Below are 15,857 nucleotides of genomic sequence, written 5' to 3'. Positions count from 1 at the left end.
AGTGCTTGCACTTGTTATAATCCGAGTGGTTACAATCTCATGTTTTGCAATACAATCTCATATTTTACAATCTAACTAAGTGTTTCTCTTGCCACACACATTTACGAGTTGCGTGTCCTGGAAGCTTGATGGCGATGTCTCCATGCTGCGAGTTGCTTTTCGTAGAAAGAAGAGGTCGCGATTCGACGGTTGTGATTTTTTTTCCCGCTACTCGACGAGCGGGGAATCGAATGCGGGCAGCGAGGTGAGGTGAGGTGCGCTGAGAGCCTGTGCGCGTGTTTTGCAACCCACCGTGTCCCTATCAAAGCTGACACAAGCAACCAGGTTTTTCAACTACTGGAGAGAGCCATAAGTGAGCGCAATTTGAAATCTGAAGTTCACCTGGTTTGCAAACCAGCCCCTGGTGGGTGAAGAGTCTCTGGTTGAGACTCGAGAGTAAGCTTCGAAGCACCAGAGCTTTTGGAGCTCCATTGCCCCGTCTCCACTCCTTTCCTCTCCTCTCCTCTTCACCATCGCCTTCCCTCCACTATGACTATGTCAATTCAAGGTCACCTCCTCGACATCAACGGTACTTGCTCTTTCCTTCTGCTTCTTTTCTGCCCCTCACATGGCCTCTTCCCCAATTCGAAAATTTGGACTTTTGACCTTGAATTTAGCATTCGCGTTTCGATCGACGTTTTCTCGCGGAGAGAAAGGACCGTATTTCGGAATGGGAATCGTCATTTAGCGCCAACCGACAAGCGGCCAGCGAAATTAGCATCGTATAACACATCTCAGAAGCTTCCGATGAGCGGGAATTCAACAGTCTCTGCGCATTGCACGACTTGATGTTTGCTAGACGATCCCTTGTAATGCTGGCTGCCTTTCTGGATTGGCAAGTCCTTCTCTGCAACCTGCAGCGAAACCAATTGTTACGCCCACGCCCGCTTTTACCCTTTTGGGCGGAGATTCATCTTAGTTTATCACATGTTTCGCGCCTTCGATTCTTTTTTTTTTGTGTGTGTCTTACCATGTCTCGAGCAAACCTCGAAAATTGGTCTTGTAATATCGTTCAGACTTTGCTCCTTAGTTCTTTCACACATATGCCGGTTACGAAGACGAATTTTACGTATCGGTAACATAGCTGTTCACTGGCATCGTCATGGAATCAAGCACTTTTGTTTGTAATCCAAATTAGCGAGCCTGACTTGGCGTATAGTCTAGGACGAGGCCCTATTGTTGATACTAAGTTACCTGGCTAGATTTGCCGCCTAAACTATAGGTACAATAGTAACTGGTTAGATTTGCTGGATGTGAGGTGGCAAGGATCAACAAAGACTGAATTCGATGGTTGGCAGTGAACAGTGTTGCTAGCTGCAATTCATCAGATTGAGTAATCTGGATCCCAAATTCTCTCATCATCCTAAATCCCATTTTTTCCTTGACCATACATCGTTAGTTAAGAGCATCGCTTGCCTGTCCCAGCATTTCTCATTTTGCATGCCTCGGGAGTCGATTTCTCACTGCACTTGAAGCATTAATTGGCCTTCTTTCTGCCATCCATGACGGCCCTAGTATGCTTCTTAATATCTGAATTTTCTGGTACAGCATCAGGCTTTGCTCGTGCATGGTTTGGAGCTCATGTGCCCTCATGTCGGATGCCAGGAAAGGGTGCAACCCGTGAACAAATCGCACCAACTTCTGCTTCCATATCTCATGCACAAAGAGGGAAAGTTTCCAGAACTGCTGTAAATTCTCTTGGACTGTGCCAGTCTGTGACAATGTATAAAAACCAGCCAAGTATTGCTCGTGGATGAGTGGGAAATAAAAGTGGTGACTGTCAAGCCCTTAAGTTGCTCTCACATGGTGGGTCTATCGGGAAATATCTCTTGTGCTGCCACTAAGGGTCTAGCTTCGTGATCCTTTCCTCAAGCTTCGAGTGTCCCCTTTACACTCGTGCACCATTAGCTTATCCTTGACATCTTTTGGAACATAATTATGTGCCTGGACACCTCCATGCCCTCATGACTCCTCTCACCTCGAGGTGACATAATGCTGAAAGACATATCTTTCCACACATCATCAAAGGCGCACAATGTGCCTGCAGAGCATCAGACAACATATGATGAATGTTAGATGGGCCACTTCCACATGAACCCCCTGGTTGATGTATGAGCTGTCTAGCTATGATTGCTTCATCTACAATAAGATAGGGGTACAGTGTCATTCTGCCAATTGCATCATGATGCAGAACTTACGAGCCAAAAGGCTGGGAGGAAGATTGGCCTTTCTTCCACTCTTGTGAATTACGGCGTGAAGTGTAACGCCTCTCCATGCATGCTAACTGGTGGGTTGAAAAGAAGAATGGTGCTCATGGGAAGAATCATCAGGATGCCCAATGAAAGATGCAATCGAGGCTCCATTTCAAGGGTGTAGAGAGCTGTAAACTGGATAGCTGCCTCATGTTTAGAATGAAATTAGATGGAGCTGCAAAGAATGCGCCAACAACGCCAAGTTAATGCCCTGGCTGCTCCATCTGACATGACATGGAGTGTATTTGAGCAGCAGCCATAAAACCACCTCGTGGTGCAAAGAATGCATCTCGGCCATCCGGTATTCCCATTCCCAAGCTGGGGCATAGTGTTAGACTACGAAGTAGCACCCAGGAAAGCACAGGGTGTGGGGATCCCAATCCCAGCCATGCATGCCTCCTCAAACCCGTCTTTAATCAAGAAGTCATGTTCAAGGGCCATGAATTGTCCCCAAATCGATGTGTCAATCAGCTTGTGCCTCCCACATTTCCTTGAGGGGTAGGTCATCACCTCTAATACCCTCTCGTGAAGAGAGTCCTTGAGTGGGAATATTTTGATAGACTATCACATCAATAGTGAGTACACGGTCTTTCCAAAGAAGAAGAAGAAGAAGATGGTCACACGGCTGGCCGGATCAACATGTGCTGGTATATCAATAGCCGCTACAAGGCTTTGCACCACCATAGGTCAAAATACCGCCAACATACAAGGCAAAAACCGTTGCGAAGTGCAGCGCATAGTAGTTGTCAGCCTAGGCGGAACAATTGCCATGTGTCAGCAGCATGATAGTGTCAGCCGCCAGCTATTCGGGCTCTGATACCATGTTACATTGCCAAGAGGTAGCCCAGGAAAGCACCGGTCCCAATCCTCGTCCCATAGCCATGCATGCCTCCTCAAACCTTAAAAGGAAGCAATTGGGATGATAGGAGACAATCAAGGCATTATACTAATGGGCCATCAATTCACAACATTGCACATGGGATTGTTGTCCCCCAAAACATGTAAATTAGTGTGAGCCCCCCTTTACATTAGGCGAATTTTTACATGTCCACGAGGGGTGAGGTCATATCACCTCCAACACACAAGCTACTTGCCTTTATCTTGAAGGGCAGGGGCAAAAACTTGATTCACACGCTGGTCATTGTGCCGGGTTATGTGCTGATCAAGTTGACGTCTCATTTGCAAAAGAGTGCCTCGAAGCATCAATAACACCAGAGTAAGCTCAGATGAAGTTGTATGATGGGCAACGGTAAGGCCTTTGTGACAGTAGGCAAAGGAAGGGAAATGAAAATAAGGGTAAATATTGGACAACATAAGCCTAAGAAGAAGGTTGATGGTGACTTGTTTGATGATGTAGGGGACGCTTCGGATGGAGGAGGCAAGGAGGAAAAGAAGAAATGCTTCTACAATGATGAGCTCAGACACACAACATGTGATTGTCAAATGGGAAAGCAGATTAACAGAATGAGGAGAACCAACCTTAGAAGAAAGAACCAAGGCCTGCAGATGCTTGGATTCAAGAGCGCATTGTTGGCAAGGCTCATCAGTAGGTTTTGCGAGATCAAAGAGCAAAGTATGCCTTTCATGCATAGGATTCCTTCTAGATTTAGATAAGAGGAAGAGTCTATAAACACTTTTTCTCTACTCTTGGCCTGAGACACGGTAAAGAGAGTGTTTCTTAGCTTATAGACTCTAATCGAGTTTTGTGGATAGATCCTGATGTCATCTTGTGTATAGCTACAGATTTTTATGCCTTTCTCCTTTGAGCAGATCCTAACACATCTACTAGAGATGATTATGTGCACACACAACTTGGCAATGTATCCCAGTACTGGTGAAAGCACACTTGAGAATCTCACTTGATGCATTTTTCACCAATTCAAAATTCACAACTACACTTCTTGCCATTCACAAGGGCAGATGCCCGGGTTAAGATGGGTTGGCACCTTTCTTTTTTATTGCTTTTGGAACACGATTGGGGACCATGTTATCTCGGCCCTGGAGGGTGTATGGGACTCTAGTAATATGCCTAACTCACTTATAGAGGGTCTCATTCAACTTATTCCAAAGGGGTTGCAGAAATATTGGCCCCAAACACTTGGCGCCCCTTGCGGTATTTCTTTATTCTTCTTTAGTGAAAAGTAATAGCAAAATAACAACCAAGGTGCACCCTAAACTGTTCCCACTGGCTATCACTGTTCACCGGTCCACACTAGGCACCCATTGCATCAAATTGGCAAACCGTGCATCCCAACTGCTAGAGCAAGGCATAGGCATCCTCTGACCCCAACTGCTAGAGCAAGGCATAGGCATAGGCATCCTCTGACCTCAACAACCTGGTATCAACCTGGTTTCACCCTCTGTAATTGGGTGATTGCAACAAACCTAGGGAACCCAGTAGAGAATCTCAAATTGAAAACTAGAAATAAATCCCACAGTGAAAAGAAAGAGAAACTTGGCTGGAATTCAGGGATTGCGTGCCCACAGCACGGGCTGCAACCAAAACCCCTGCTCCACACTAGAATAGGTTCCCGCGGTATCCAAAACCCCGCCAAAGACCTCAAAACAGAGATTTGCAGCAAGAAACCCTAATTCGCAGCAAGAAAAACCAGCCTCGGGCTGCGTGTAAGTACAGATAGCCTGCAACAAGGTCTGTACAGGCTGTACGGCCTGTCCGTATAGTCCGTACACAGTTCCCGCAGCCTGGAGAGATTCCGTACAGTTTGTATGGACTACCTGTAATTTCCACCATACAGCAGCAGATCAAAATCGCAGTAAATGATCCCTGGCTTGGACTGCGCGTAACAGGGCTGGAGGGCAAGGAAACAGAGAAAAACAGCGACCAGATAGCAACCAGCAACCTGGAGAAGGTCTGGCGCAGCAAACAAGAGAGGGAGACGATGGTGAATTCCAGAACAGACTCCAGAACTGGACGCCAACTGCTCTAATAGGAGGGAGATGCTAAAATTGGAGCTGATGGGCTGCATGCCTGACATGTGGCAGATTAATGCCCCTCACCCCCTGTACCAAGGAAACGTTGGTTTCCTAGGGGCAACTTTTAAAGTCTCTAACCCCACTAACCAATGACAAACATTGGTACTGTCTAGGGGCAACCTTTTGATCCTTTTTAACCCCTCTTCCAACGTGAAACTTGGGAATCTATATGGGGGTAAACTTCCTAGCTCCATCACACCCCTCCGCGGGGTCAAAGTGATGCCATGCCTTGATTCTAACAGCTAGGTCTAGCTAGTGTGTCCAGTTAGATGTTGCACTAGGGGCTATAAATCAGGAGAGCGTGGGGGAGGGAGACCTAGGGCAGAAGATGCCCAGAGAAGAAAGAGAGAGGGGGCTGCCACATGGGCAGCACCTCACAAGAGAAGAAGGCTGCAAAGGACGGAACCAGAAGGCGGGGACAGCAAGCCCTAGATCTGACCTGGCAGGGCGCGATGACATCAGCAGTGTACGGCGCTGCACACATGGCTGCAGAGAACCTGGCAGAGGGCAGAACCAGCAGGCCTGGTGGAGCAGCAAATGGGGCTGACAGTGGGCACTGGCATGCCTTATATAGGCTGGGCTCCTGCCTAGATTGGAGGGCCAAAAGCCCTAGAAGTGTGGGCCAAAGGGCCCTAGTTTTGTGAGCCCTTATAGGGCTGTTTTGGGGCAGACTGGTCGGCCCAAACAGACCAGCCAGTCGGCCCATTTAGGGCTGGCTGGTCGGTTTTCTCAGCAGGCCTTAGGGCCTATAAAAGCAGAGGCTTGTGGCCTCATTTCACATCCAGCAACCAGCAGTTCCAGGGCAGAAAGGAGCAGCAGGAAGCCTACTCTCTGGGCCTATCTACAGGAGGTGAGAGAGTGCAACAAGGGCTGCAGACTTAGCCAGGAAGGGCTGGACCTTGGCTGTCTTCTAGGACAGCAAGGAGCTGAGATCATCATCACTTGGAGCAGCAGAAAAGTCCCATCAGAAAGGAGCAGCAGGAAGCTTGTCTTGGGCCTCATCACTGGAGGAGAAGAGAGCTAACAGTAGCTGCAGACTTAGCTGAGGGTGCTGCCCACCTAGGCTGGTGCAAAGACAGCAAGGTGGAAGGGATCTGGACGGAAAGTCTACTTACGCTTGAGGTGGAGCACACGGGCTTGAGTCTAGAGATAGCCAGCAGATAGGAGAAGGACCTTGTGGTTAGATCAGAGGACCACACCATTGGTGGGACTCTGGATCTATATCTTTTGTATTGTGTCCATGGTTTTGGACGGAAATATATTATTTTGGTGGTTTCTCTATTTGGCTGGTTCATTGTCTATTGACGAGTCTGCACATCTATTGAATGCACATAAGTAAAGAAGTTTGTGATTCCACACCCACACCACACTGTGTGAGCTCCTGGGCATTACTATAAGTCTTCCGCTGCGTGTACCCTCTGTTGGGTATTTTCTAACACTGGAATGTATCCAAATAGAGCTGCACTAGCTCAGGTGAATCTACGAGTTCACCTTCCTCCAACCACTTCACATCAAGCACTTAATTCTTAAACTTTACCAAGTAGCGACGCTGAGTGCGACGCCATGCTTTCCTGTCAGGATATGCCAAAATCTGCTCAGGAACAAGTAGCTCATCAAGCTCTTCAACCTCGGGCTGATCCTCATGGAGCATATCATCTGGCACTTCACCTTGAAAAGGTTTCAACAAACTAACATGAAAGGCATTATGGATGGTCTAGTGATCCGGCAGCTTTAGCCTGTCATTTATCAGTGCCAGAACCTAGAAAGGACCATAGTACCGCATCTTCAACTTTGTGTACACTTTATCCTTGCCTTTCTTCTTCTTTAGCCATGCTTTCTGAAAACGCAGCAGCACCCAATCTCCTTCTTTTAGGATCATTTCACGGTGGTGCTGATCTGCTACCCTTTTGTGCTTATCTTGGCTTTTTTGGAGGGCTGATTTGACCTTCTGATAGGCAACATCCAGACTTTCCACGTCCACTTCAAAAAATTTCTCCTTTGTATGCAAAATGGGTGGAACCTTGCGTTCCCCTGCTACAATTTCAAAGGGTGCTTTTCCTGTGGAAGAATGCACCGTATTGTTGTATGCAAACTCGACAAGTGGAAAAAACTGTTCCCATTTTGATTGCTGATTTGAAACATAGCACTTGAGGAGATCCAGGGCAGTGGAATTCGCCTCTTTGGACTGCTGATCTGACTCTGGATGAAAAGAGGACGAAAAATTCAGAGATGTACCCATGTTTTCAAAAATACCTCTCCAGAAAAGACTAGTCACCCTGGGATCTCTGTCACTGACAATTGATTGAGGCATCCCATGATGTTTGAACACATGTGACATAAAAAGTCTTGCCATTTGATCTGCTGTAATCTTTTTCCTTACTGGAATGAAATGGGCTTGTTTGCTGAATCTGCAAATTATAGTCCATATCCCATCATGTCCACTTGATGTACGAGGCAAATCAAATATGAAATCCATGGCAATACTCTGCCAGGAAATGGGCTTGTTTGCTCAATCTGCAAATTATAGTCCATATCCCATCATGTCCACTTGATGTATGAGGCAAATCAAATATGAAATCCATGGCAATACTGTGCCAGGGCCTATCTAGAATAGGCAAAGGATGCAGCAGCCACGCTAGCTTTTGCCTATCATATTTCACCTTCTGGCAAGTGATACATGTCCTGACATAGGCAGCCACATCCTTTCTGAACGTAGGCCAATAAAAATAATGTTCCACATTCTTTGAAAAAAAAAAGAAAGTTCCACAGCCTTAACCGTAGCCTCAATACCTCTATGACCAGCGTATGGCGGAGCATGACTTTCTGTGAGAACCTTATGCCTAAGCTTCCTGGTGACATAGAGTCTCCCATGCATCATCATAAAACCATTCTTGAGGGCATAATGGTCATGCTTTTGCCCAGCCACAAGCTGTTCATGTACCTGTGAAAAATCAGCATCTTCTGCATACTGATCTACCATGTCATCCAATTCATTGTGATATGAAATGGTCACTGCTGAAACTAGAGGCTTTTACCACATTTTTATTGCCTGGCACATGCACAATCTGAAAATGGAACATAGGAAGAAAATAGGCCCACCGCATGTGCTTCTCAAATAGCTTTCTCTGAGTGAGAAAGTACCTCAGGGACTGATGGTCTATTTGGACATAAAAACCAGCACCCAAAAGATAGTGCTTCCATGTGGTAAGTGCATGAATAACAACCAACATCTCCTGTTCATAAACCTGCATGTGGTACTCTATATCATTGAGAACCCTGCTCTCATATGCCACAGCTCTTCCATCCTGCATAAGCACACCCCCAATGCTATGTCCACAAGCATCACAATGGACAGCAAATGGTTTTTGTAGGTCTGGTAGAATAATCACGGGGTCTGAGCATAACTTCTTTTTGAGTTCCTCAAAGGCTGCAATTTCCCAATCCTTCCATTTGAAGGTGACCCCTTTCTTCTGTAAGGCATATAGAGGTGATGCTATCTCAACAAATTAACGGATAAACCGCCTGTAGTACGAGCATAAGCTAAGAAAGCTTCGTACTTCATGAATATTCCTCAGAGGTGGCCAATTTCTGATGGCTTCTACCTTAGCAGGATCCATCCTCACTCCATCTGCTGAGATAATGTGTCCCAAGAAGTGAATTTCAGCCGTGAAAAATTCACTCTTCTTGGCATTTGTAACGAGCTTGTGCTTGTGCAGCTCTTCGAAAACTATGGCCAAATGCTTCTCATGCTCTGCGTCACTCTTAGAGTACACAATAATATCATCGAAAAATGTGCCAACATACTCCTGATGATTTCTGAAAATTCTATCCATCATCTTGTTGAATGTGGTAGGAGCATTCGTTAACCCAAAATGCATTACTAAAAACTCATATAGACCAAAGGTTGTCCTGAAAGCTGTTTTGTGCTCATCCCCTGGCTGTATGCGTATCTGGTGATACCCACTTTTCAGATCAATATGGCTGAATATTGTGGACCCTTCCAATCGATACAGAATGTCATCTATTCGTGGAATTGGAAATCTATTCTTGATCGTGACCTTGTTCAGGGCCCTATAGTCAATGCACATCCGCCATGACCCATCCTTCTTCTGAACAAGAAGCACTCGAGAGCAATAAGGAGAGGAGCTTGGCTGTATCAGCCCTTTTTCTAGCAGCTCCTTCACCTGGCTCATGATTTCCTCTTGTTGGGCTGCACTAACCCGATACGGAGGCTTGTGGGGTGGTGAACTACCGGGAATCACATCAATGCCATGATCCTCCGGCCTTTCAGGTGGCAGTTCTTGTGGCAAAGCATTAGAAAAACAATCCTGAAATTGCAAAAGAAAATCTGTCCTGTTTTAATCCAACTTTGAAAGGCTGAGATTTTCCTCACTCAAAGAGCCCTCTTTTGCAAAAATCAAGTAAGCTGAAAGATGCTTTTTCATTATATTTGTAATAGCAGAAGCTGATACAACAGGGATTGACTCTCCCTTATGTTTCACATCAAGAACATGGGTCTTGCCCTGATGAGTAAGTGTCAGCTTCTTGTTTCTGGTGTCAAGCACACCTCCAACTCGGTAACACCAAGGCATCCCTAACAAAACGTCACACTTAGGTAGTGGCATAATGTAGAATTCTTCTGTGTCCACATGGTTCTGAATGTGCAGTCGCAACTTCCCGATGATCGGAATGATAGGAGTGACCAGCTCGGGATTGGCCATGTTTACTTCACACTGAGCTCTTGTTAGAAATGACCCAACAGAGGGTACGCACAGCGGAAGACTGATAGTAATTCCCAGGAGCTCACACAGTGTGCGTGTGGGGTGTGGAATCACAAACTTCTTAACTTATGTGCATAGATGTGCAAGCCAGTAAATAGACAATGCTCAGAAACAAATATAGAAGCAACTCTTTATATTTCTGTCCATCCACAATGTAGGACAGGATACAATACCAATAGGTTCTCCTACTTGATGCCAAGCACTCTAGATCTCTGAGCCCACGTGCTCCACCTCAAGCATATGTAGACTCTCTGTCTAGATCCCTTCCACCTTGCTGTCCGGAAACCGGCCTTGGTGGGCAGCACCTTTAGCTTAGTCTGCAGCTTGTTCTTGGTCACCTTCACCTCCTAATGTATGTTGGTGGAGAGACGAGACACACGAGGAGAGAGCAAGCACAAAAAGCTCGAATGATTGATTGATACAGAAGATGTGACTAAAGTCACATCATATACATGGATAAGGTTGTGCTTGCTAAGCACACCCTGCAGGTCACATGGAAGTGTGCCTGCCAAGCTCGGGGGAAAAAACCTCCACTAGTTGGAGTAAAAAGTGCCCCAGGCCTACACCTAAGGTGTCACCCTACACTCCCAACACATAGGTGCTAACAAACCCCCCTGGAGTGAAGTGGTGACAGTGTACAAGGCAAATGTGATATGAATCACCAAAAGGAAGTAAGTTCAGAAGCTTGCGAAAGCCTTCAAACTTCTCACGAGACAATGCTTTGGTGAATATTGTCATGTGTAGGCACATAGATCATGCTGATTTCTGAGGCAGACAATCTCTCTCTGACATAATGATAATGAACCTCAATATGCTTTGTGCGAGCATGGAAGACGGGATTCTTCGCAACTGCCAAAGCACTCACTGTCTATAAAAATAGAGGTAGCAGACTCTTGTCTCATACCCAAATCAGCAAATAATCGCCTGAGCCAAACACACTCAACGGTGGTTGTGAAAGCTGCCCTGTACTCAGCTTCACAACTGGAAGTGGCCACGGAGGGTTGCTTCTTACTCAACCAAGAGATGCATGACTGCCCAAAGTAGAAGCAAAAACCTGAAGTGGACACTCTTGTGTCAAAGCATCCTGCCCAATCGGAGTCACAGAAAGCATGCAGCTGTGGATCAGCCCCTTGGGAAAGAATAAACCAAGGTGCATAGTACTGTGCAAATAGCGGAACACCCGCTTAACAGCCTGCCAATGCTTGGTTCCTGGGCAATGCATGAATCTGCTCAATAAGGAGACCCCAAACTGAATATCTGGCCGTGTATTGCATAAATAAATCAAACAGCCCACAGCCTGCTGGTACAATGTCTGATCAAAAGCATCCCCAGAATCTTCAATGCTGAATTTCATCCCAGTCTCCACAGGAGTTGCAACTGGCTTGCAATCTTGGAAAGAGAACCGCTGAAGCAACTTCTGGATGTACTTAGTTTGTATCAGAACAATATCCCGCTGTATAAACTGAATGCCCAAATAAAAATGCAAAGGACCCAGATCACTCATCTCAAATGAGGAATGTAATTCAACCTTGAAGGCTGCAATATTTTGCTCATTGGGGCCTGTGAGCAGCATGTCATCAACATATAAAACAATGACAAAAAAAACATCCTGAGTCCTTTTAACATAGAGGGTACTCTCAGTTGGACTGTTGCTGAATCCCTGGGCAACCAAATATGTGTGTATCTTTTCATACCAAGCTCTAGGTGCCTGCTTAAGGCCATATAGAGCTTTGCGAAGCCTGCACACCAAGTGTTCCTGTTCATCCAGCACAAATCCACGAGGCTGTGTAACATAAACCTCCTCATGCAAGTCTCCATGTAGGAACGCTGTTTTGATGTCCAACTGATGTACTTGCCATCCATGATGGGCTGCCATGGCGATCATGCATCTGATAGTGGTCATGCGAGAGGTAGGGGCAAAGGTTTCATCAAAATCAATACCCTTTTGCTGAGCATACGCTTTCGCAACGAGTCTTGCTTTGAAGCGGTCTACTGAACCATCAGCCTTCCGCTTAATCTTGTAGACCCACTTAGTACCAATGGCCTTTTTGCCTGGAGGCAATTCAGTTAAGTGCCATGTTTCATTTTGCATGATGGAATCATATTCTGAATGCATGGCTGCCATCCAATTACTGTCCTCTGCAACATCCTCAAATGTCAGAGGTTCTTCATCACTGCATGTGCTCTGAAAGGCATAATCAGTAAACAACCCAGATGCATGATGAGATTTTGCACGAGTCCTCGCAGGTAAAGGAGTATGTAACCTGCTGTCCTGTAATGTTTCAATCAGCCACCTGGGCACCCGTTTGGATGACTGAATGGCTGTCCTTTCCTCATCAACTGCCTGGTCAATATTTGCCTCATCTATAGGCATATGTGGTTCAGCCACAATAGGCTGATTAGTTGCTGTACCGGCCTGTGTAACAGCATGGGGAATCAAACTGGAATGTTCTGAAAATGAGGGACCTTCAGTTGTCTCGGGCAGCATTTGTTCAAACACATCCCTGGAGTAGACATCAGGCTGTTTTTGACAGGACAGCAATGGCTGAGTGGAATCCTCAGCAAAAATGACATCCCTGCTTGTAATAATCCTCCTGCTGGATGGATGATACAGCCGATACCCTTTGCTTTCAACACTGTACCCCACGAAAATGCATTTGAGAGCCTTATCATCAAGTTTAGTACGATGTTGCCGTGGCACATGTGCATAGGCCAAGCAACCAAATACTCTGAGATGAGCAACAGAAGGCTTCTTACCATGCCATGCCTCATACAGGGTGAGATTATGCAAGGCCTTTGTGGGACATGTGTTAAGTACATAATTTGCACACATGAGAGCTTCCATCCAGAACCTGTTGGGCAAACCTTTGCCTTTCAGCATACATCTACCCATCTCCATTTCCGACCTGTTTTTCCTTTCAGCGAGCCCATTTTGCTCTGGGGTGTATGGAGTGGTACACTGATGGATGATGCCTTTCTCTGCAAGATATGCATGAAATTCCTTGGACATGTATTCTCCCCCTCTATCAGTGCGAAGTGTCCCCACTTTTTCTGAGGCATAATTCTCAACCTGAGTAATAAAATGTCTGAATTTTGTAAACACCTCTAACTTCTCCTTCAATGGGTAGAGCCACGTGAAACGAGAGAAATCATCAATGAAGTGACAAAATATAGATATCCCCCAATAGATGGAGTCCTCATAGGACCACAAACATCACTGTGTATAAGCTGTAATCTACGGACAGCTCTGACAGTCCCATCTTTGGGAATCGGTGTGCAATGCATCTTCCCCAAGATACATCCCTCGTATACATGGCGAGTCGGAGTATGTATGTGTCATCTCGGACACCATTTCATGGCTGTGTAAACGCAGCAAACTTCTGAAATTGAGATGGCCAAATCGAGCATGCCATAATTCAGCATTTGCCAACTGTGATGGGGTGGTGGTGAATAAAGCATCATGCAAAGCACTCTCATAGTGATCAAGTTTGTAAAGACCGTGGCATAAAGTTCCAGAAGCCACAATTGTATCACCATCACTAATGTCATGTACGGTGCATCTGTCATCCAAAAACTTCACCATTAAGCCACCACGGGCAATGGCTGAAACTGAAAGCAAATTCTTTTTGATGCCAGGTACCCATAGCACATCAGAGAGTGTAAATGCACCACCATTTGCTGCAGTAAGTACAATCTTTCCCACTCCTTGCACAGGATGGGAGGAGTTGTTGGCACATGTCACCGTACCTCCATGAGAACCAGCTGCATAAGATGTAAACAAATCCTTCTGTGAGGTAATGTGCTTGCTAGCACCACTGTCAAAATACCATACATTGGCATCACTCACAGATAGGCATGCATCATGAATAGACGGATTGTAACTGCATAACACTGCAAAAGCCCATTCCTCATCATGGGAGGATGTATAAGTGTAATTTGCAGCCTCTTTGTTATCCGACTTGGGGACATTATACGTCACTGCTATGCTGGCCCCTTTGCTCTTTTCCTTCTCAAGCCTCTTGCGACATTCATTAATGTAGTGTCCTGGCTTCCTGCAATAGTTGCACTTCCCCTTTTTCTTGGGTTTATCACCCCCTTTTTCATACTTGCCAGATGGCTGGCCTGCATCTTTCTTGGGCTTGCTGCCCCCCTGAAACGCAGCCTTACCTTTGCCTTTCTGGCTGGCAATAAAAGCCTGATCAGCCACACGGATCACGGTCCTATTATATCTGGACTGCTCCTCTTGCAAGAGTACAGAAACAAGCTCATCGAAGGTAATTGAATTAGGATTACCCTCATCATAAGCCGCATAGTAGTGGACACATTCTGATACGTGTCGGGGATAGCCTGCAACACTGTAGAAACCAACGAGGCATCCGGAATAATCTCATCCACAGATGCTAATTGCTCCTGTAAATCCTTTACCTTCGTGAGATAATCATCCATGGAATCACCATCAAGCATAGGAAGAGTCTCCAATTTCCTCTTCAAGTATGCCACACGGGCTTCATTCCTGACTTGGTACAACTTTGCCAAAATTTCCCAAGCTGCCCTTGCTGTTTTGCATGACCGGATGTGAGGAATAATGCTTCTTTTAACAGATAATGCAATCAAGGCATGTGCATTGGCATCTCGGCCATCCCATCGACTCTGCTCTGGAGTAGGTGATTGTGATATCTCTGTAATCCGAGATGACTCACCCTCTGAACTAGGTGAAGGAGTATTTGTTGGTGCATGTGGACACAACTAAGTGCCATCCACAATGCCCCAAAAACCTTTGGCCACAAGCACATGTCGCATCATGTACGACCAGAGAGGATAGTTGGTCCCATCCAATTTATCTTCTGCAGAGAGCAATCCAAAAACATCCCTTTCTGCCATTGCAATTGCACATAATTTTCCCAAATTTCTTCAAGAAATTGTACTGCAAAACTGAAAGCCCCAAATTTCGAGCTTGAAATTGCGATCAGAAAGGGGCAAATTCACTAAAAGCCCCAAATTTGCAAATTCTGAACAAAAGCCCCAAATTTTAGACCAAATCTGCAGATCTGTCTGCAATGTTTGCTTTGCAAGTAACTGTGAACCTGAGAATACCCAAATGACAGCAAAGTACTGCAAATATCTGCACAAGTACCACGAGATGTGCTGGTACTGAAACTGTACGGAAGTAGGACTGACGACCTGCTGTACGAAAGCAGAAATGAAGGACTAATGACCTGATGTACGGAAGCAGAAATGAAGACCTGCTGTGCGGAAGCAGAGCCTGTACGGAAGCAGGAATGAAGACCTGCTGTACGGATTGTACGCGTAGGTACAACTGCTACGTACGGCGATGACGTAGGTGATGACTGCAGCAGGTAGATCAGGTACACGATGGTACAGTAGGTACGGCGACGATTACGCAAAAGGTACAGTAGGTACCACACGTACGACAGATACGGAATCAAAACCTGTACGCAAACAAGTATGACGACCTGTTGTACAGTGTACTCGTGCAGGTACGGCAATAGTAGGTAGAGCGCCCGTACGGAAGGTACGGGGCAGGCGTACGGCGTAGACACGTACGTGCCTTCAGGCTGTATGGCGCACTTGCAGCAAGCTGTACGGCAGAATCATTCGAAATGTACGGACGACGATTGTACGGATGGCATGCTCCAATGAGAATGCAGCGTACAAATAGAATGCAACAGGAAGAAGAGCACGAACTATCCGGGAAGGAGGAGCTTGGGCTGGAAAAGCAGGAGCTCAACGAGGCTCTGATACCATTTGTTGGTGCAGAGACGAGACACAC

At 46.0% G+C, this 15,857-nt stretch overlaps 1 protein-coding gene across 3 annotated transcripts in view; it reads left to right on the top strand.

Moving 5' to 3' along the window:
- Positions 1–452: 452 nt before the first annotated feature.
- The window catches only part of LOC147888936 (Calcium-dependent lipid-binding (CaLB domain) family protein), a 30,151-nt gene continuing 14,746 nt past the window's right edge, over positions 453–15,857 (top strand). For 2 of the 3 annotated variants that reach the window (XM_087392626.1, XM_087392627.1), the window contains exon 1: positions 453–568. In XM_087392626.1, coding sequence (XP_087248752.1) covers positions 529–568 — 40 coding nt within the window. In that variant the 5' untranslated portion in view covers positions 453–528. The remainder of the gene's footprint in view (positions 569–15,857) is intronic. The other variant, XM_087392628.1, reaches the window with a different exon arrangement.

Source organism: Dipteris shenzhenensis, chromosome 21 (genome assembly GCF_047967505.1).
Source record: "Dipteris shenzhenensis isolate YYH24624 ecotype China chromosome 21, Dip_SZ_1.0, whole genome shotgun sequence".
NCBI classification, from domain to species: domain Eukaryota; kingdom Viridiplantae; phylum Streptophyta; class Polypodiopsida; order Gleicheniales; family Dipteridaceae; genus Dipteris; species Dipteris shenzhenensis.
Note: the sequence above shows the minus strand (reverse complement) of the source record. Positions and strands in the feature narration are given on the sequence as shown.